Raw genomic sequence first — 22,171 nt, forward strand, 5'->3', positions numbered from 1 at the left:
TTTCTTAATTATTCCATGAATTTCATGAAATAATTTAAAAAAAAAATGCGTGGGGCTTCGCCCTATTTTTGTGCCCAGCCAGATACAACTAGGCAGCTGGGGGCTGGAATCCGCAGCGCAGGGAGACCCAAGCTTTCTGGGCCACCCCCGCTGCAAATTGCAGTCCGCAGCCGCCCCAGAAAATGGCGCGTTCATAGAAGCGCCATCTTCTGGCGCTGTACCCAACTCATCCAGGGCCCTGGTGCGGTGGCTCACTGGGTAATAAAGGGGTTAAGGCCAGCTTGGCATTATCAGCTGGCCCTAAGCCCAAAATTCATGGGGTCACGCCAATATTAGACATGACCACCATGAATTTCTAGTAAAGTATTTAAAAAAACACAACACCCAGAAAAAAGTCCTTTAATTGAAATAAACACACAATTCTTTATTGTTCTAAATTAAACCATACTTACCACCACGCCCATTCCAGCTGAAGCCAACGATCTCCTGCAATAAAAGTAAAATAATAAAGCAACCTCATCCTTACCTTTCCATGGTTCCCAGGACAGCTTCAGCTCTGCTACATCGAGATGACAGGCTGGACCGCAGCAGAACGCTGCCATCCATCCTGTCATCCCGCAGACACTGAGAAGCGCAGGCATACTTCCACTCCTCAGTGTCTGGCTGTGACGGCATCCAGATGAGCCGAGGTCATGTCCAATGAACTCCGCTCACTTCATGTACGTCACTGACAGCGTGGGAAAATTCTCCTGCACTCAGCACTTCAGCGTGAGAATTTTCCCACGCTGTCAGTGACGTGCATGAGGTGAGCTGAGTTCATTGGACATGACCTCACCTCATGTATGTCACTGACAGCGTGGGAGAATTCTCACGCTGAAGCGCTGAGTGCAGGAGAATTTTCCCACGCTGTCAGTGACGTGCATGAGGTGAGCTGAGTTCATTGGACATGAACTCGGCTCATCTGGATGACGTCACAGAGAGACACTGAGGAGCGCAAGCATGCCTGCGCTTCTCAGTGTCTGCGGGATGACAGGCTGGATGGCAGCTTTCTGCTGCGGTCCAGCCTGTCATCTCGATGTAGCAGAGCTGGAGCTGTCCTGGGAACCATCGAAAGGTAAGGATGAGGTTGCTTTATTATTTTTCTTTTATTGCAGGAGATCGTTGGCTTCAGCTGGAATGGGCGTGATGGTAAGTATGGTTTAATTTAGAACAATAAAGAATTGTGTCTTTATTTCAATTAAAGGACTTTATTCTGGGTGTTTGTGTTTTCTTTTAACTTTGACTATGGGGTTAGTAATGGGGGTGTCTTATAGACGCCTCTCCATTACTAACCTGGGCTTGATGTCAGCTGGCATTATAAGCTGACATCAACCCCAACCCTATTACCCCCTGCCACCGCACCAGGGCAGCGTGGAAGAGCGAGGCTAAGTGCCAGAATTGGCGCATCCTATGGATGCGCCATTTCTGGGGCGGCTGACGGCTGGTGTTTCTAGCCTGGGAGGGGGCCAATATTCATGGCACCCTTCCTGGGCTATTAATATCAGCCCCCAGCTGTCTGCCTAGCCTGTGCTAGCTATTAAATTAGGGGGGACCCCACGTCATTTTTTTGGGGGGGTCCCCCATTTTAATAGCTAGTAAAGGCTAGGTATTCAGCTGGGGGCTGATATTAGTAGCCTGGGAAGCTCCGTGGGTATTACCCCCTTCCCAGGCTTCAAACATTTGCCCCAGCTGTCTGCTTAACCTCCGCTAGAGCCTAAAATTAAGGGGAACCCCACGCCAATTTTTTTTTAAATAAATCCTTTATTTTAACACTAAATGACAAGTACAGTAATCAACACTATCACTGTACTTCATATATATGTGACTGACATGTTTCTATCTATCTAATCTATGTGTGATTCTCTATTCCTTCTATTCTAAATTGTCGGGTACAGATGCTGAATTGCCGGCCGGCTTTCTTAAAGAGACGGTGCATGAAAACACTATTATTTTTTTAAATAAATCCTTTACACTAAATGACAAGTTCTGTAAGCAACACTGTCACTGTACTTCTTATATATGTGACTGACATGTTTCTATCTATCTAATCTATGTGTGAAGCTCTATTCTGTCTGTTATAAATTGTCGGGTACAGATGCTGAATTGCCGGCCGGCTTTTTTAAAGAGACGGTGCACGAAAACACTAATATTTTTTTTAATAAATCCTTTACACTAAATGACAAGTACAGTAAGCAACACTGTCACTGTACTTCTTATATATGTGGCTGACATGTTTCTATCTATCTAATCTATGTGTGATTCTCTATTCCTTCTATTCTAAATTGTCGGGTACAGATGCTGAATTGCCGGCCGGCTTTCTTAAAGAGACGGTGCATGAAAACACTATTATTTTTTTAAATAAATCCTTTACACTAAATGACAAGTTCTGTAAGCAACACTGTCACTGTACTTCTTATATATGTGACTGACATGTTTCTATCTATCTAATCTATGTGTGAAGCTCTATTCTGTCTGTTATAAATTGTCGGGTACAGATGCTGAATTGCCGGCCGGCTTTTTTAAAGAGACGGTGCACGAAAACACTAATATTTTTTTTAATAAATCCTTTACACTAAATGACAAGTACAGTAAGCAACACTGCCACTGTACTTCATATATATGTGACTGACATGTTTCTATCTATCTAATCTATGTGTGAAGCTCTATTCTTTCTGTTGTAAATTGTCGGGTACCGGTGAATGCCGCTGATGAATTGCCGGCTTTTCATGTCATTCTACATTATTCTTAGTTGTTTTACTTCATGTAGAATTAACCTACAAGGAAAGAAAGGGTTTATTTTCATTCCGATATTTGTGTCCCATTGACTTGCATTGGTTTCCGGTATCGGAATCGGCGATATCCGATACTTTTTGGGTATCGGCCCGATCCAATCCGATACGATATTTCCTGATATCGGAAGGTATCGCTCAACACTACTCCTGACATGTGCGCAAACCTCATCATCAGCTACAAAAAACGTCTGACTGCTGTGCTTGCCAACAAGGGTTTTGCCACCAAGTATTAAGTGTTTGCCAGAGGGATCAAATACTTATTTCTCACTGCAAAATGCAAATAAATTTATCTAATTAATACAATGTGATTTTCTTGTCTTTTTTTGGATATTCTATCTCTCAATGTTAAAATTAACCTACCCTTAAAGTTATAGACTGTTCATGTCTTTGTCAGTGGGCAAACTTACAAAAACAGCAAGGGATCAAATAATTATTTCCTTCACTGTATATGCGTGTGTGTTTGTGTATAAAATTTTTGGGGTGGAAAATATTTTTATAAGATGGGAGTCCATCTTATAGTCCAAATAGGTATCTTACCTGGGGGGTGGTGGAGTAGGGGTCACAGGAGGGAGGGTTCCTCAGGAAGCCAGTGGAAGTGGAGGAATGCTGCGGACCCTGGGTGGGAGAAGGGGTGCACAGCAGTGGGGAGTTGCGATGGTGGTCGAGCGGGATCGAAGGAAGCAGGGTCCCTCCCTCAGGAACCCAGCTGCGGCAAGACAAGCTGTCCGGGGCTGGTGGCTGACTGTCGGTGGTCAGGCAGAGCGGCATGCGCTGCTTTTCCGGCGGCCGCGGTCATCTTACTGAAGCCGTGATCTACAGGAAAATGGCCGCCTGAGCCGATGCATGTGCAGACTGGGATCTCGACTGCAATCCTCCTGAAGCCATGGGCCTCAGGAAAATGGCCGCCAAGTTCCCAGTCTGCTCATGCGTGGCTCGGGCCGCCATTTCCCTGTAGATCACGGCTTCAGGAAGATGACCACCGGAAAAACCTCTCTGCCGGACCACCAACACCGTCCCCGCACTATCTCACAGCTTCTGCTGCCGTCGCCGGATTCCTGAGGGAGGGAGCCAAGGAACCCTGCTTCCTGCGATCCCGCTCCACCACCATCGCAACTCCCTGGTAAGCTACATTCGGACCATAAGACTCACCCCACCCCCCCGTTTTCTTCCAAAATTTTGGGGGAGGAAGTGTCTTATAGTCCGAAAAATGCGGTAATTTGTATACAGTCATGGCCAAAAGTGTTGGCACCCTTGAAATTGTTCCTGAAAGTTACGCGTTTCTCGCAGAAAATTATTACAATTGCACATGTTTTGTTATACACGTTTATTTCCTATGTGTTTATTGGAACACAAAAAAAAAACTGAAAAAAAGGCAAATTGGACATAATTTCACACACAACCCCAAAAATAGGCCGTACAAAATTGTTAGTCACCTTTAGAACATGTGTAATTGCATTCATTTTCTGCGAGAAATGCTTAATTTTCAGGAACAATTTCAAGGGTGCCAACACTTTTGGCCATGACTGTATGTGTGCACATATATTTCTGCTTATGTATATATATTATATAGTACACAGTGTGTTTTTTTTTTGTTTTTGTTTTTTTTTAGGAAAACTTGTGGCTGTTGCAGTTATTGATGACAAAAATAATTCATTAGAGCATACCCGGTAAGAACATTCAATTACTGCTTGGTATAATGCATTTCTCATTTGTCATTCTTTCCCTTTTGTTTGAAGGGGGGAGGTAGGGGTAGGATTGGGAGGGATGTTGTTTTTTTGTTGTTGTTATTTTTTTATCTACTTGGGTTAAAAAATAAACAGTTTGGTTCATAAGCCGCAAATTAAAAAATATGTTCCTGGCTGGAAATGAAAAGGAAGTAGGTTAGCTACTACTTATTTCATTTTTTTTTTATTCTTGTTTGCCTAATTTAATACACCCAGCAGCTTAGTAACGCATCAAGATTCAAACAGTGTAGTATATATTTATAGCCGATACTTGCATTGAGTGGTCAGTTGGTTTGTAAACCCCATCCTGACCGCCACTGTATATGTACAACGTAAGTCAAAAGCAGTTGTATAGAGTGCACTTAAAGTTTAGCCCACTCCATCGACACTCACCTGCCTCTGCTGGAATTAGATATTAATCCAGTTCCTGTAATTGTAACCTCCTACATCCTTTGGTCATAATGGCTGGAACATCTAAGCAGTTATAAGGCTTAGTTATTATAGGGGTTGTCCAGGCTTGGGCTTAAGTCTGCAGTCACTCTGTGTGACTGCAGACTTGTGAATTCTCTCAGTGCACACTGTCAGGATTTTCTGATGCCGGGAGTGACCGCAAGTATGCGATTTTCAGACTTCCGGACACATTCTGACTAGACATGCCGCCCTCACTCCCTTCACTTGTATTAAGTGAGGCTGCGCACGTCTAGTCAGCACATGACCGTATGTAGGCAAATCGCATACTTGTGGTCATACGACTGCCCACCCCCAGCACCGGAGTATCCTGACAGCGCACACTGAGGATTCACAAGACTGCAGTCACATAGAGGTAGAGATTAGAACGCTAAAAATACAATTTTTATTGGGCCATGTCCCCTTGAAGCCTGTGCTTAGGTCTATACTGTCCATTTGGGCTGACTCACTCCCCTTAACTTGTCATTTTTACATCATAAAAACAAAACCCAGATAATAATGTCAGTATTGTGGACAACTTTTTTTTTTTTTTTTTTTTTAATTCTATCCACAAAGAATTTTTTCTTCTTCAGTACATTGCATGGCATGAAATGTATTAAATAATGTCAAAAAGTACTATTCACACTGCATAAACATTCCTTCACATGGCTGTGTCAACACAAAAATAAACAGTTCTGAATCTTGAAATTGGGGATAGAAAATTAGCAAAATAAGTTTGGAAGGGATAATAATCAAAGTTCCAATATGTAATGAAGCAAACTATCACGCTGTAATCTATTTGAAGGGTTGTTACCATCTGCATGGATGGCTATTGTTGGATGGCTCTTGTAAATACAAACACTTTTTTGTAATTTTCTGTATATTAACATTTTGCTTCGTTCCCCCGATATTGCAAATTTTATTGTTAATGTTTAGAGCTCTGTGCCTAGAGGACTAGCCACTAGGGTGGCCCTACATGGCCATTGCTTAACTGTTGTAAACTCTGCTTTGAAGCCGTCTGGGATTGCTGGCGCTCAGTTAGCTCCTCATCCTTCATTGCCACTGGGCTACTGATGCTGTAGAGGCAAAGCCGCCTCTTATGGCAGCATCAGTAGTGAACAGTTTAGGTCCGCTCCGAGCTGTAAGTCAAGCAGGATCATCCGCCCCCTAAGCAATCAAGAAATCAGCTGGCTGGTTTAAGATCATGGGAACATCCCTTTAAGGGGATTGGCCGCTTTATACATAGTTTTTAAAAATATGTGGGAAATCGGAACGTAGCCAATTTGCTAATATATAGTAGGGAATATAAATATTTGATACTCTGCCGATTTTGCAAGTTTTCCCACCTACAAAGAATGGAGAGGTCTGCAATTGTTATCGTAGGTACACTTCAACTGTGAGAGACAGAATCTGAAAATAAAATCAATCACACTACAACCTCTCCACCATGGTCAAGACCAAAGAGCTGTCTAAGGACACCAGGGAAAAAGTTGTAGACCTACACAAGGCTGGGATGGGCTAAAGGACAGTAGGCAAGCAGCTTGGTGAGAACTGTTGGCACAATTATTAGAAAATGGAAGAAACACAAGATGATTGTCTATCTTCCTCGTTCTGGGGCTCAGTGTAAGATCTTGCCTCGTGGGGTAAGGATGATTTTGAGAAAGGTCAGGAATCAGCACAGAACTACACAGGAGGGACCTGGTCAATGTCCTGAAGAGAGCTGGGACCATAGTCCCAAACATTACCGTTAGTAACACACTAGGTCGTCATGAATTAAAATCCTGCCGGGCATTCAGTGTCCCCCTGCTCATGCCAGCACATGTCCAGGCCCGTTTGAAGTTCACCAGTGACCATCTGGATGATCCGGAGGAGGCATGGGAGAAGGTCATGTGGTCAGATGAGACCAAAATAGAACTTTTTGGTATCCACTCCACTATCCATGTTTGGAAGAAGAAAGATGAGTACAACCCTAGGAACACCCAGCCCTGAAGCATCATACTTTTAAGGGTGCTTTCTGCAAAGAAGACAGGACGACTGCACTGTATTGAAGAGAGGATGGATGGGGGCATGTATCGCGAGATTTTGGCCAACAACTTCTTTCCTTCAAAAATAGCATTGAAGATGGGTCGTGGCTGGGTCTTCCAGCATGATAATGACCTGAAACACACAGCCAGGGCAACCAAGGAGTGGCTCCGTAAGAAGCATTTCATGGTCCTGGATTGGCCTAGCCGGTCTCCAGACCTGAACCATATAGAAAATCTTTGGCTGCAGCTGAAACTCAATATTGCGAGCGACCGCCCCAAAACCGGGAAGATCTGTATGGAGGAGTGGGCCAAAATCCCTGCTGCCGTGTGTGCTAACCTAGTCAAGAACTACAGGAAACATCTGACCTCTGTAATTGCAAACAAACGTTTCTGTACCAAATATTAAGTTCTGTTTTTCTATTGTATCAATGCAATAAAATGCAAATTAATTCTATAAAAATCATACAATGTGATTTTCTGGATTTTATTTTTAGATTCTCTCGCAGTTGAAATGTGCCTATGATAAAAATGACAGACCTCTCCATTCTTTGTAGGTGGGAAAACTTTCAAAATCGGCAGTGTATCAAATACTTATTTTCCCCACTGTATATGCATTGGAAATTCTGCTCTGTTTTCTCATTGGTGAAAGCTATGCCACGAGGTTAAGTCGAGCCTTCTCCGTCCCAAAATCCTGCCTCTCCCATCCGGAACATGACATGAGATAAAGGGTCATGTGGCTCAACACTTATCTTTAAAAGGTTTTACTTCTAGAGAAAATGTGCAATTCTTGATTTTACTGATGGTTTCCATTCTGGCCTTAAACAATTTCTTATTCCTTTGCAGAAAGAGACTCGACATATGGAGAAAGTTGTAAATGTATCTTGCTGTTTTCAGTTTGGTTTCTCTTAAAGGGAAGGAATTCTCTTGCAACATGATTGTGTCATAAAGTACAGACATAACCGGTTTAACCATTCACAAGTTTTTCCCATAAATCTCAAGATATTTTTATTTTGAACCATATAGTAGTCAAGAACAGGTTTTTCGACATGCCTGAGTGTTCATGGGTAGAAATTGGGGTTGGGTAAACTCATGGAGTGGCTTGAGACTTGCCTCAGAGATAGATAGTATAGAGCTAATCTCCCTGGATGATATCAAGAGAAATTAACCATGAAACCTAATAACACATGCATACAAGTGCATCTCACTAAATTAGAATATCATCAAAAAGTTAATTTATTTCAGTTCTTAAATACAAAAAGTGAAACTCATATATTATATAGAGTCATTACAAACAGAGTGATCTATTTCAAGTGTTTATTTCTGTTGATGATTATGGCTTACAGCCAATGAAAACACAAAAGTCATTATCTCAGTAAATTAGAATACTTTATAACAGCTTGAAAAATGATTTTAAAATCCGAAATGTTGGCTTACTGAAATGTATGTTCAGTAAATGCACTCAATACTTGGTCGGGGCTCCTTTTGAATCAATTACTGCATCAATGAGGTGTGGCATGGAGGCGATCAGCCTGTGGCACTGCTGAGGTGTTATGGAAGCCCAGGTTGCTTTGATAGCAGCCTTCAGCTCGTCTGCATTGTTGGGCCTGGTGTCTCTCATCTTCCTCTTGACAATACCCCATCTATGGGGTTAAGGTCAGGCGAATTTGCTGGCCAATCAAGCACAGTGATACTGTTGTTTGTAAACCAGGTATTGGCAGTGTGGACAGGTGCCAAGTCCTGCTGTAGAATGAAATTTCCATCTCCAAAAAGCTTGTCGGCAGAGGGAAGCATGAAGTGCTCTAAAATTTCCTGGTAGACGGCTGCGCTGACTTTGGTCTTGATAAATCACCGTGGACCTACACCAGCAGAGGACATGGCTCCCCAAACCATCACTGACTGTGGAAACTTCACACTAGACCTCAAGCAGCTTGGATTGTGGCCTCTCCACTCTTCCTCCAGACTCTGGGACCTTGATTTCCAAATGAAAATTGGAACTCTGGGACCTTGTGGAGTGTGTCAATGACTGCCTTCTGGACATCAGTCACGTCGGCAGTCTTCCCCATGATTGTGGGGCCTACTGAAACAGAGTAAGGGACCTTTTTAAACACTTAGGAAGCCTTTGCAGGTGTTTTTTGTTAATTATTCTAATTTACTGAGATAATGACTTTTGTGATTTCATTGGCTGTAAGCCATAATCATCAACATTAACAGAAATAAATACTTGAAGTAGATCACTCTGTAATGACTCTGTATAATGAGTTTCACTTTTTGTATTGAAGAACTGAAATAACTTTTTGATGATATTCTAATTTAGTGAAATGCACCAGTATAGAAAACCAACAGCCACCAATAACCTGTTAAAATGGGAAAGTCATCATCCCCTCCCCTTAAAAAGAGGTATACCGAAGGGGCAATATCTCCAGATTAGGAGAAATTGCTCTAGAGTTAATGAATTTTGGACTCAAGCTAATGCCCTCAAAGGAGGGTTCATACTGAGGGGATATCCAGCAGAAAGTCTAGACTCAGCCTTTTACAACACCTTAAATAACGATAGATAGGGTGCCAACCTCCGCGTCCATTGTGGGAGAGCTGGGAAGCAAATAAGCGTAAATAGGGTCTTATCCAACAATATAATATTGAACATAGGATATGCTAACCTGGTATAGTTGTATAACACAACAGTTTGTGAGTAATCAGCAGCTGTAGATCCACGAGTCACCAGACCAGATGCAAATGAGAAGGAAAAATTGGTGGATTATTCCGCGCTGCTGGCGAAATGATGAGAAACCGTTTTTTTCATCAGACCAGTTTCTCATCATTTCTCCAGCAGCGCGGAATAATCCACCAATTTTTCCTTCTCATTTACAAATCATCTAATATATTACTTTTTATTGAAGTAAGTTTGCTTTTTAGTACATATGAAATGTGTTTGTTTATTTTTGGGGTCTTTTTTAATATATAATAATTAATGTTTTCAGGGGATTTTTTGTTAGCTGAATGAAGTCACAGTGTGGACCTTAATTAATTTATGCTGTGTTTGTTCCATATTCCTTTCTTTTATAGATTGAAGTCTATTGTTCAGGAAGTAGCAAGAGACTACAGAGATAATTTTCACCGGTATGTGCTGATTGTGTTTGTGTGCCGAGTTATCGTTGTGGTCTTCCATTTGGGTTTCCTTCTCTGTCAGTATTAAAAACGCTCTGGATCCGCTGGCTATTCTGTACAGACGCATTAACCCTATTCAGGTGGGTGTAATAAGGCCTTCCTCTGTATTATGGCCTCTAGTCCCAGCCGAGCTTGGATCTAACTGTTTGAACTAACAGTTTCATAGAGATTTATGATGTCGATGGGTTGAGTCAGTAGACAGTCTGGGCGGGACTTGAGGCCGTAATTCATCACAGCCACATTACACCATTTTGAATAAAGCTCGCAATATAGGAAACTGCTTTGTATGACCCGTGGTATTCAAGAATCTTTTTAATTATCCAATTCTGATTGTTAACAAACAAAACTACACTTTAAAGCACCACTCTGGCATTTTTTCTATTCTCACTGCCAGAGTGCATGTTACCCTCCTGTAGTAAAATTCTCACTAGCCACCATCTTCTGCTGTTCTCAGCGCTGCTCCAGTTGTCTTCTAGTTGTGACCTGCCAGATCACTTAGTCTTTGATGGGCAGACAGGAAGTATATGGCAGCCAGAACAAGGCTGTCAGTCTTGTATTGAGAGCTTGTGACCGTTAAAAGTTACTTAGGATAGCACTCATACCTGTAATGGTCTGTGCAGCCATTCACATGTCCATGATTTTTTGCGGTCCACGGGAGACCTCCATGGGAGACCTTGTACGATTTTTAATCCGAAGGTCAGATCAAAATCGTCAGTACAAGCCTATAAGGCCGTGAAAAAAATCGGACTCCACTCAAATGACATCATACTGTCATGGACTGTCGGAAAGGAGAAGGTGAAGAAAGGTTGGTTTTTTTTTTCCCCAAGTACGAGAAAAACTGATGACACTTGGATCCTTAACTCTCCTACAATCATATGTCTAGGGCCTCCATACACATTAGACCAGTGTTCACTAATTCCAGTCCTCAAGAACCACCAACAGGTCATGTTTTCAGGATTTCCTTAGTATTGCACAGGTGATAGAATTCTTGCCTGTACAGGTTATGCAATTATCACCTGGCAATACTAACGGAATCCTGAGAACATGACCTGATGGTGGTTCTTGAGGATCAGAGTTGGGGAACACTGCATTAGATTATCAGCCGAGACCGTCGATATTGGCGGATTCAGCAGATATTTGTCCAATGTGTATGGGGGACTTAAGACCCAAATGTAATTTTACTGTATTTATACATTGAGTTGTACAATAAATGATCATTTATTATGTAACATTTACAACCATCAAAAACAAAGTTAACAGAATGTGCTGAGACACGCATAAGAATTTAGGTGATGTTATTGTGAAAAACTATTTACATTTAGTATCTTTGAAGTCGTTCTGACCTTAAGAATACAGGTAGCATGTCACTTATACTACACGGTAAGCACTATAAAAACTGAACTCCCCAAAATAAAACAAACTGAAAGAAAATGCAATATGCGTCCCAAAGGGGTTAATTGAAATCGTCCTGCCATGCAGTCCTCGTCTTGTCAAGTTCTTTAGGTTCTGTCTCTTCCTGCATCTGCTGCTCCTTACGTGTAGACTTACTGTCAAGGACAAGACAAGGTTGCCAGCATCCATAGTGTCAGGAACAGAGGCTCCTGCTAGTTGTACACAGCCTCATCTGGTCTCTGACTGCCCATCAGCATAGACAAGCCTGCAAATGTGTAGGGAAACAGATGGCCTGGTCACTGTGGGGTTCCTAGGAGCTACTGCCCACGCTGTATGGCTGGTCACTAATGAGTGTGTTTAGGTTCCGCAATACGGCAGCCTCCACGGGAGGATCCTGATGGAAGGTCAGAGACTGAGGACTTGTTTGGCGATCATTTTGTCTTTCTTGGGGGGAGAATATCCCTTGGTGCCACCCGCCATATAGATTTATGGCGCTATTGCTAAGAGTATGCACCAAGTGCCACACGTGATGGGACTGGCTCAGGCGCTGAATCTGCATCATACACCACTCTCGCTCTGCTGCAATAGCCGGGATCACAAATAACATTGTGTTACAAAAACCTCTTGTCACATGCAAATACGCACACACATGTGCACAAAAACTATTCATCTAATACATGGCCTAGTCATACATATTTCTAAAAATGAATACTGTTACTTTAACATAAAAATTAAAAGGTTATGACTGATACGACAAAAATAAAAATGCTGAAAGCCAAATTTAGTAAAAAGTTCACTGATAATCTGACATGTATCTTGCAAGTTTGTTGTTTTTTATTTATTTTTATTTTATACATTTTCTCTATAGAGACTTTCAGTTTGGACACATGGATGGCAACGATTACATTAACAGTCTGCTTATGGAGTAAGTTCCTTCAATGTTGATTTTATGTTTCCCTTATGATAACACTGGAAGTGGGTGTAAAAAAAAAAAAGAAAAAAAAATCAGCAAGTCCAAATCGGTGCGTCAGAGTGGTCCCACACTCTAAAATCCCAAATAAATTGAAACACTCGACAAACGTATTCTTCAAATAGAAATATTTTTATCCAATAAAATGCAAGAATACAGTCCAGGAAGCATATCTACAAAAAAGTAGTTCACTTTCAATGCATACTGCTGCCTTAGACGGACATTGTTGTAGATCCACAGGAGAAACTCCTACATCCTGAGACACTGCAAGGAGGAACAGAACGACATTTCGGAGGTAATCTTCACCTTCTCGATGCTTGAAGAAGAGGGTGATTACCCCCCGACAGGATGTCGTGAAGAGGTTAAAAATATATTGATAACACTTTAAATTTCTAGAAAAGAAGACATAAGTTGTGGTTTGTATTAGTTATTAAAATAGCAATAACACAAGATTGTCCATATGTATATACTGACATTGTAGGCCATATAGCCTCTGATAGCTTCAGATCCAATATGAAATTTTGCTTGATTAAAACTGGAATTGGCGTCCGTGTGGCTGGTAGGTCATGTCCTACCATGTGTGCTTAGAATGATACCACTTGCAGCGTCACAATGGCTTATTGTATTTGCTTGTCTCCTTTTGCAGTGAGGTCCAGGTGCCCACCATTGTCGTACTCAACACTTCCAATCAACAGTATTTTCTTCCGAACAAGAAAATTGAAAATACCGAAGACCTGATTCAGTTCATTAACAGCATTCTGGATGGAACAGCAGAGGTGAGCTGCTATACATATCCCTCTCGCATTCCTAAAAGGTCGTTTCTGATAAAATATCCATGAAGATTCATGCTTCTAAAAATGTACGATGATGCCATGGCGTTTCTTGTACTAATCGGCTTAAAATAATAAATGGTCAAATGTTATTATCTTTTATAAAAAAAAAAAAAAAAAAAAACATATGTAATGAATAGTTGGGCGGTTAAGGTTCCTTTACCTGTCATTTCTCAAGCTGATCACAAAGACTGTAGTACAGTACTGATGAATCCTGGTCACTGCACTGTACAAGGGAGGGTCCCCCATGATGGTGTCCTCTCCATGGAGAGGGCTAGGGACCTGCAGTATATATTAGGATGTGCCAGTGCATAGTTGTACTCAGAGGCACAATGTACAAGTCTAAAAAATATGCCTGCATATTACAATGGGGGGGGGGGGGATATCAATTCCAAAAAAAGTTAAATATATATTAAGAGAGGGCAAACAAAGATACAAAACATGTATGTGTGTACTTTATGTAACCAGATTTAGTATAATTATTCCCACATATTTGGTATCCTCATAACCATCAGAAGATGTATTAGAAAATATTCTGCATACCTATTATTAAATTGGTGATTAACATTGTGAAAGTAAAAAAAAAAAGTATCAACTCCTCATCTTGCCCTGCAGATGATGGCTGCTTTAATCAGCTATCATGTGCCACAACGGAGGGTTCTATGTAGCCCAGAATGGTATCTATAAAACGAAAGATCGCTTCACCAAAAACAAGCCCTCACACAGCTCCATCGATAGAAAAATAAAAAACCTCTCAGAAAATGGTGACACAATCCCTCATATGCCTATGTTGACAAAAAAATAAAAAGTATGGCTCTTGGGGGAAAAAAACAAAATGCAAAAATGAAAAATGGCCCCATCCCGAAGGAATTGAAGAGCACCGTACCTTTTTGTAAACTTGTTGTATTGGGCAATGTCCAAGGATCTAAGGCATCAAAGAAGGGTTTAAAACTTCCATCTTTTATTCCTTCCATCTGATTAAGCCTAAAATGGTAGCAAAAAAATGTAGTCATCTATGCTTTTTTGCAGTTACTATTACAGTACTGTGCAGAAAGAAAGATTACAGATTGATACCAATATATTTTTTTTTCATTTCAGGCTCAAGGTGGTGATGGAATTCTGCAACGCATCAAAAGAGTTGCTTATGATGCCAAGTCTACCGTAGTAGTAAGTAAAAATGTGTACTGGGGTTTATGCAGGTTTATACATAGGAGTTGAAGAACAATTTTATTATCTAATAGGCTTGTCTGTTGGAGAAACCTTTTGGTTAGTTTATTCAGAAATGCGTAAAATGCAATACAAATCTGGAAGAAACACTGTAGTTAAAGGGCCTCTGTCAGCCAGAATGATTGGTTAAACCAAGTATTGGCGCTCAATGCATCACGGCGGGGCCAAACATTTAACTACATCTTCCCACCCGTTTGTTTTCCATCTATCTCCACCTTTCATTGGTTCTATGAAGCCAGATCTGTCAACCAAAGATGGGGGGGGTGGGAGATTGAGGGAAAACAAGAAGGTGGAAAAGTATAGTTAAATGATTGGCCACACCTTTGTGCACCGAGCGACAGTACTTAGTTTGAGCATTTTGTGCTCAGAGTCCTTTTAAAGGGTTTCTCATGGAATATTTTTTTAATTTATGTCCATATGGCTTAAACTCTTTGAAATAAAACAACCTCTTCTGTTAATAACCATACTCTGTGCCCATTGGTTATTAACGCTACCCTGAATCTAAATTCCCTATCAGTATGTCTTTGGAGCCTGGTAGGGAACCCATACAAACTCCTTGCAGATGTTGTACTCAGTGGTTTTTGAACCCAGGACCCCAGTGCTGCAAAGCCGTAGTTCTAACCACTGAGCCACTGTGTTGCCCCCATCAATTTCTTCGGTGGTGGCACGAGCTTCTGAGTCCAGAGACTAGCTGCAGCGGTCACATTCACTGTATTCGTGGCGTCATAACTACAGCCTGTCTACAAAGACTAGAACAGTCCCGTAAAGGTGTCTCTGAGGATGGTGAATAACTGCTTAGCTTATATTCAGCGAGGGCAAGCCATTGCACCCAAAAAATAAGCTATTTCCTGAAAACACCTGTAAGTTATTGCTCTTTCAACAACTTTATATAAAGGCATTTGAGTGTGTTCTTGAACTTGTTTCTAAACCTGTCCCGAGGTGTAGGATGTATAGCCTTTTTATACAATCCAGTAAAAAAAACAAAGATGGACACATCCATGTGTTTAGGTATATTGCAGTTTAGTTATGGCAGCTGGTCTTCACTGCGCATGGCATTTTTGTTCCTGGAACTTGGTAGCCTCTAATGCCTACTAGGCCTCACAATGTTAGGTGCAAATAAGTAAAAGAGAGGAAGCGCAATAGCGCCATTACCCAATAAAACAATATAGGTATGCAATGAAAGTTGCTCACCTGGATCAGTGATGATCTGCGCAACAATGAAGTAGACCGGGGGCTGCAGGCAGCACAAGATATCGAAAGCATATGAAGACATCAGATATACGGATGCAGAGTGGTGCTGATAAATCCGCACTCCACCGGTGAAAACGAAGACAGGTACAGCAGTGTGGATAACTGTACTTTATTGTAAGAATAAGCTAATAGCCGACGTATGTTTCGCCTGCCTGTCTGCACTTTTAAAAGCCAGGCAGGCGAAACATACGTCGGGATCTGCTGTTGTGTGAGCTATGACCTGAGGAAGCGGACGGGTATGTCCCTGAAACGCGTTGTCTGTTAGCTTATTGTTACGATAAAGTACAGTTATCCACACTGCTGTACCTGTCTTCGTTTTCACTGGTGGAGCGCGGATTTATCAGCACCACTCTGCATCCGTATATCTAATGTTAGGTGCAAGGCACTTCATGATTTGCTTGAGGCCTAGTAGCCAAACCTCATGTGATGTCATCACATTGATGGATGTGATAAGTGCCAGAGGTGAAGACCAGCTGTAATGGAGGACCGGGCTGGATGCCGGACAAGGGCAGCGTAAATGGAATTGCTTATCTCTACTTATATGACTTGTCTTCTATCAATCACTGATATAATTATTATTATTTATTATAGCGCCATTAATTCCATGGCACTTTACATGTTTAAAAGGGGTATACGTAGCAGACTAGAAGTACAATGATTTGAACAAAAAACGAGTCAGCGACTGGTACAGAATGGGAGAGGACCCTGCCCGCGAGGGCTCACAATCTACAAGGGATGGGTGAGGATACAGTAGGTGAGGGTAGAGCTGGTCGTGCAGCGGTATGGTGGAGCGAGGGTTACTGCAGGTTGTATGCTTGTCGGAAGAGGTGGGTCATCAGGTTCCTTTTGATGGTTTCCACGGTAGGCGAGAGTCTGATATGTTGGGGTAGAGAGTTCCAGAGTAGGGGGGATGCACAGGAGAAATCTTGTATGCGATTGTGGGAAGAAGAGATAAGAGGGGAGTAGAGCAGGAGATCTTGTGAGGATCGGAGGTTGCGTGTAGGTAAGTACCGGGAGACTAGATCACAGATGTATGGAGGAGACAGGTTGTGGATGGCTTTGTATGCCTGTCGTGGTTAGGGTTTTGAATTGAAGTCTCTGGGCAGTGGGGAGCCAGTGAAGTGATTGACAGAGAGCAGAGGCTGGGGAATAGTGGGGGGACAGGTGGATTAGTCGGGCAGCAGAGTTTAGGATAGATTGGAGGGGTACGAGAGTGCTAGAAGGGAGGCCACAGAACAGGAGGTTGCAGTAGTCGAGGTGAGAGATTGAGGGTGTGCACTAGGGTTTTTGCAGATTCATGGTTGAGGAATATGCGGATCCGGGAAATAATTTAGAGCTGGAGTCGGCAGGAAGTGGAAAGGGCTTGGATATGAGGTTTGAAGGAGAGATCAGAGCCAAGGGTTACCCTGAGGCAGCGAGCTTGCGAGACTGGGGAGAGTGGGCAACCATTGACTTTGATAGATAGGTTAGATGGGGGGGTTGAGCGAGATGGTGGGAAGATGATGATTTCAGTTTTATTCATATTAACCATAATATAGACTGATTTAACATTAAAGTGTTCGTATAGATCTTTACTTTTTATAACGAATGTAAGAAAATGGTGTGTGATGCCATTGTGACCTCTATTAGGTGTGAAGCATCTGTAATCCTTCTCTGTGTTTCCAGTCTGTATTTAAGAGTTCTCCTCTGCTCGGCTGCTTCCTCTTCGGCCTGCCACTGGGTGTCATCAGCATAATGTGTTATGGAATCTGCACGGCCGACTCAGATGACGGCTCCGAGGAAATGACCAGAAGGGATGTAATTGATCCAAATGTGTCAGATGAGGGCAGCGACGAGGAACAAGACGAGGACAAAACTAGAGAGAACTCTTCAGAGGTGACGGATGAAGACCAAGAAGAAAAGGATATTACGGAAAAGAAGAAAGATTAACTTTTATGAAAATTGGATTAACTAGGATTCAAAAAGAAACTTATTTATTAAATTCAACCACTGACACAGCTTTATTAAAAAAAAAAGAAAGTCTAGAAAATCTAAAAGAACTGCTTCACTGGTTCTTGGCATGCGACTTCATCAAGACTATTTCTCATGCGTTTTAGAATTTATTAAAAAGGCTTTGAAAATAGAAGAGACACCTCTGGAGCTTTTATTAAACCTCTGTCCTCCAAATGGTTTATTTTTAAATTCAGCTCAAACTCTGAAGTGTTCTTCCTTCATCTTAGGAGTAATGCTAATAATTGATTGTTTTTTACTTTTTACAGGCTACTGAGATTAAGCAGTATATGTTTTTGTTTTGTTTTTGTTTCTTTTTTTTACAATGGTGAAAGTGTGAGGCCTTGTGCACTTAGAATAAAGCCAATTAAAGCAGTAATAAATATTGCAGAGTTGAGATGTATTTTTGTTGCAACTAAATTGGTGACGCAAAAGAACCTGAGGATGTTAAACAGTTATTTTTAATGTATATATGTTTGATTTAGTTGCCTTGTAGCAACACTTATCTACCCTCGGCGTAGAGAAGGGTAGAGAGCACAAGTGTTGTCCTAGTTTGATCAGGTGTCTATTTTTGCTGATGAGCCCTGTTGGTATGGGTTATTATACTGTGATTTTGTTTTCAATTCCATTAATTGTAAATTCTGTTTCAGTGCAAATCACTCTGAGCCACTGTGGCAGATTTACTAGAACAATCCAATTTTAAGACCCTGGAAATGTAGACTAGTAGCGTTAAATACATCAAAATGCTGATATATTTTATGTATCTTTAGGCTGTCTAGTCTAATTTTACACAATCTTTGTGCCGGTAATTGGCGCACAGTTGTGCATTTCGGGCTCCTTTACCACAAAACCACACCCCATTGTGACACAAGTCAGAAAAAGTGTCTAAGTGCGTAATAAATCTGGTGCATGGCACGTACGCCAGATTTTCTTTTTTTTTTTTTTGAGGGGGCACAAATTAAGTCTTTGGAAATTAATAACTCAGTAGACAATCCAAAATGTGTGCATTTGTCCTACAGTTTATGTGCATACATGTGGTAAATGTTTTACAGAGAATTGGTATATTCTTCCCGTTTTAGGAGCTTTTATTCCCTCGGAGATTGGCTGATTTTCACGAATGTGTAGAAATTGCTTCATTCTCCAAAAAAAAACTTCTAGACTATTACATCTGACATTCACTGTCCAATTATGGACCAAAATGTTGACACCAGCTACTGGTCTCCTGACCCAAACACAGCAGTCTAAGGACGGGGACACAGCCATAGTAGATAAACTCATCCAAGAGAAAATGGAATTATGCAAATGAAGCTCGGATTAAACTCCAATCAGATTCTCTCAGATGAGAAGATGGGAAAAAAAAATTCTCCATTGTGTCAGTTTGCGGAAATCGGACCACACTCAGTTGTCATCCGAGTTCAGTCCAAGGTTTCCCACGCACTCATTGACTTGCATGGCCAAGTGCAATCCGAATATCAGATCAAACTTTGATTTTTGGACTGCTTGGTTCGGTCCAAGGATAAAATCGGACATGAGCACAGCCCCATACACTTACATTGGTCCGTGTGCGATCTGATGTTTTGTTGGATTGCACTATGACCAACAATACAGTGGTGTGAGCGAGGCTCATACATGTCTGAGACATTTGAGGAGCTCAGGAGGCCCGTGTCTATTTTGTTCATCACGTTTTTTGCTAAGACCATGAATGTTGGATTCGTGAAACCAGCCTAGACAAAGGAGAAGAGTGCAGAGAGGGAACCTACAGATCACTCAGGGAAGAATCCACCCGTTCATTCCAACCTACCCGGAGAAGAAAAAAAATAATGAACAATTGTGTAAATGATGCAGAGGGAATAAAAAAAATGAAGGTTTCGCACAATTTACTTTTTCCGTTACATTCATCTAGCTGCTTGTTTTACAGCAAGAGACACTCCAAATAAATGGGGTTCATCTTGACATGTCTGAATTTTTAAAGATCCCATCTCCCACATTTTTGGATATCAATTCTCCGAATATAAATCTATGCTTGATATCAACAGGCGAAGATCAGCACTAGGTCTTCAATTTCTATTGTGAATGATAATAAACTTGTCAGACTGCAGTTGGCCATGCATCATTTTCCTTAAACCCACCCCATTTTGTTTGCCATTTGACAAATTGGCAATTTTATTTTTTTGCAAAACTTCTGACAAAGACCTTTTTAAGGGGCTGTCCTTTAACAGGACAATCTCTTTTTAATGAAGTAGTGTCCCCTGTAGTATAACAACAACATTATTATTATAGCCAATCAACAACTGCTATCAGACTGCTGCTCGCCCTCTTCTGCTTGTCTGAAGTTTGTTCGACAGAGAATTAATAGCGCAGCAGAATAGCAGCCTCTGAACGGGTACAGGGCTCATGTGGCATCAAAATGTCCCAGGAGACCCGGTGAAATTATTATTTTATAAGGGGGACTACTTAATATAAGGAGGGGTTGTCCAAGTAGGATAACCCCTTTTAATCAATTCTCCCCCCAATGCGTGTAAAGAAGTTTTTTTTTGCCTTCTATCAACATTTTTCATCATGTGCAATAGTTATAAATCCTTAATTGTATTGGAAGTAAGACACCTATAACGTTTGAACCCACGTTGTGCTTTCTCTCTTCTTTTACTTATTGCTGAATACTTTTTTATCATAGAGATTTTAAAACACGCCACTTAGTAATGCAGTATAATATATGTATTTTAGACCTGCTGAATGTTTTCTGTATATAGTAGTGTTATGTTGTGCTTTACATCTATGCATTGATCAGTGATCTACTTACCCCTTTCTTCATTGTTTTACAGTATTTTAAATCTAACTTTGTATAATTATCAGTTCTTTAGGTTAAAAAAAAGTTACTGCAGCTTTATACTTACAGTAGTGTTCAAAATAATAGCAGTCCAGTATGATTAAGCTGATTAATCACTGTTTTTGGTTTACATTATATTACCACATGTCAAACGATTTACCAGAAACCAACAGACTCAGCATTCATGATCTGCAGGTTTTTGAGTGTGTCTTTGAATAATTAATTGTAAGGGGGGGTGTTCAAAATAATAGCAGTGTGGAGTTCAATTAGTGAGGTCAATCATCCTGTGAAGAAACAGGTGTGAATCAGGTGGCCCTTATTTAAGGGTGAAGCCAGCACATGTTGTACATGCATTTGTCCTTGAAAGCCTGAGAAATATGGGTTGTTCGAGACATTGTTCAGAAGAACGACGGACTTTGATTAAAAAGTTGATTGGAGAGGGTAAAACTTATAAAGAAGTGCAGACAATGATAGGCTGTTCAGCTAAAATGTTCTTCAGTGCTTTAAAATGGAAAGAAAAAACAGAGAGACGTTGGACTACCATTCGAATAGATCGAAGAATAGCCAGAATGGCAAAGGCTCAGCCAATGATCAGCTCCAGGATGATCAAAGACTATCTCAAGTTACCTGTGAGAACGGTGACAGCTAGAAGACACCTGTGTGAAGCTAATCTCTTAGCAAGAAGTCCCCGCAAAGTCCCACTGTTAAAAAAAATAAATAAATAAATAAATAAATAAATGTACTGAAGCGGATACAATTAGCAAAAGAGCAGATCAACTGGCCTAAAGAGAAATGGAGAAACATTTTGAGGACTGATGAAAATAAAATTTTTATTTTTGGGACCAGGGGCCACAGACCGTTTGTCAGACGTCCATCAAACTCTGCATTCAAGCCACAGTAAACTCTGAAGACCGTGAAGCATGGTGGTTCAAGCATCATGAAATGGGTATGTTTCTATTACTATGGTGCTGGACCTATTTACCGCATACCAGGGATCATGGACCAGTTTGCATATATTAAAATACTTAGAGGTCATGTTGCCTTACGCTGAAGAGGATATGCCCTTGAAATGGGTGTTTCAACAAGACAACAACCCTAAACACCAGTAAATGAGCAAAATCTTGGTTCCACTCCAACAAAATTGAGGTTATGGCGTGGACAGCCCAGTCCCCGGACCTTAATCCGATAAAACACTTGTGGGGAGACATCAAGAATGCTATTTCTGAGGCAAAGCCAACAAATACCAATAAATTGTGGGATGTAGTCAAAGCATCTTGGGCGGGATTAACAGATGACAGGTGCCAGAAGTTGGTTGACTCTATGCAACATAAATGTGAAGCAGTTCTAAAAAAAACTGTGGGTATACAACTAAATATTAGGTTAGAGATTCACAGGAATGCAAAATCCTCAAAAAAATAGTAAATATTGTGAGCTTGTAAAGACAGATGCAGACACAATTTTTTAGAGCAGACCCATGTTCATTTTTTGTTATTT

At 41.2% G+C, this 22,171-nt stretch overlaps 1 protein-coding gene across 1 annotated transcript in view; it reads left to right on the forward strand.

Annotated features, from left to right (window-relative positions):
* The window catches only part of TMX3 (thioredoxin related transmembrane protein 3), a 110,856-nt gene extending 92,621 nt beyond the window's left edge, over positions 1–18,235 (forward strand). The window contains exons 11-16 of the mRNA XM_073678964.1: positions 4,441–4,498; positions 10,090–10,143; positions 12,452–12,508; positions 13,200–13,329; positions 14,482–14,550; positions 17,527–18,235. Of these exons, the coding sequence (XP_073535065.1) occupies positions 4,441–4,498; positions 10,090–10,143; positions 12,452–12,508; positions 13,200–13,329; positions 14,482–14,550; positions 17,527–17,790 (632 nt within the window). The 3' untranslated portion in view covers positions 17,791–18,235. The remainder of the gene's footprint in view (positions 1–4,440; positions 4,499–10,089; positions 10,144–12,451; positions 12,509–13,199; positions 13,330–14,481; positions 14,551–17,526) is intronic.
* Positions 18,236–22,171: the final 3,936 nt, after the last annotated feature.

Source organism: Phyllobates terribilis, unplaced genomic scaffold (assembly GCF_046119375.1).
Source record: "Phyllobates terribilis strain yellow unplaced genomic scaffold, ASM4611937v1 Scaffold_4__5_contigs__length_816908805, whole genome shotgun sequence".
Classification (NCBI taxonomy): Eukaryota; Metazoa; Chordata; class Amphibia; order Anura; family Dendrobatidae; genus Phyllobates; species Phyllobates terribilis.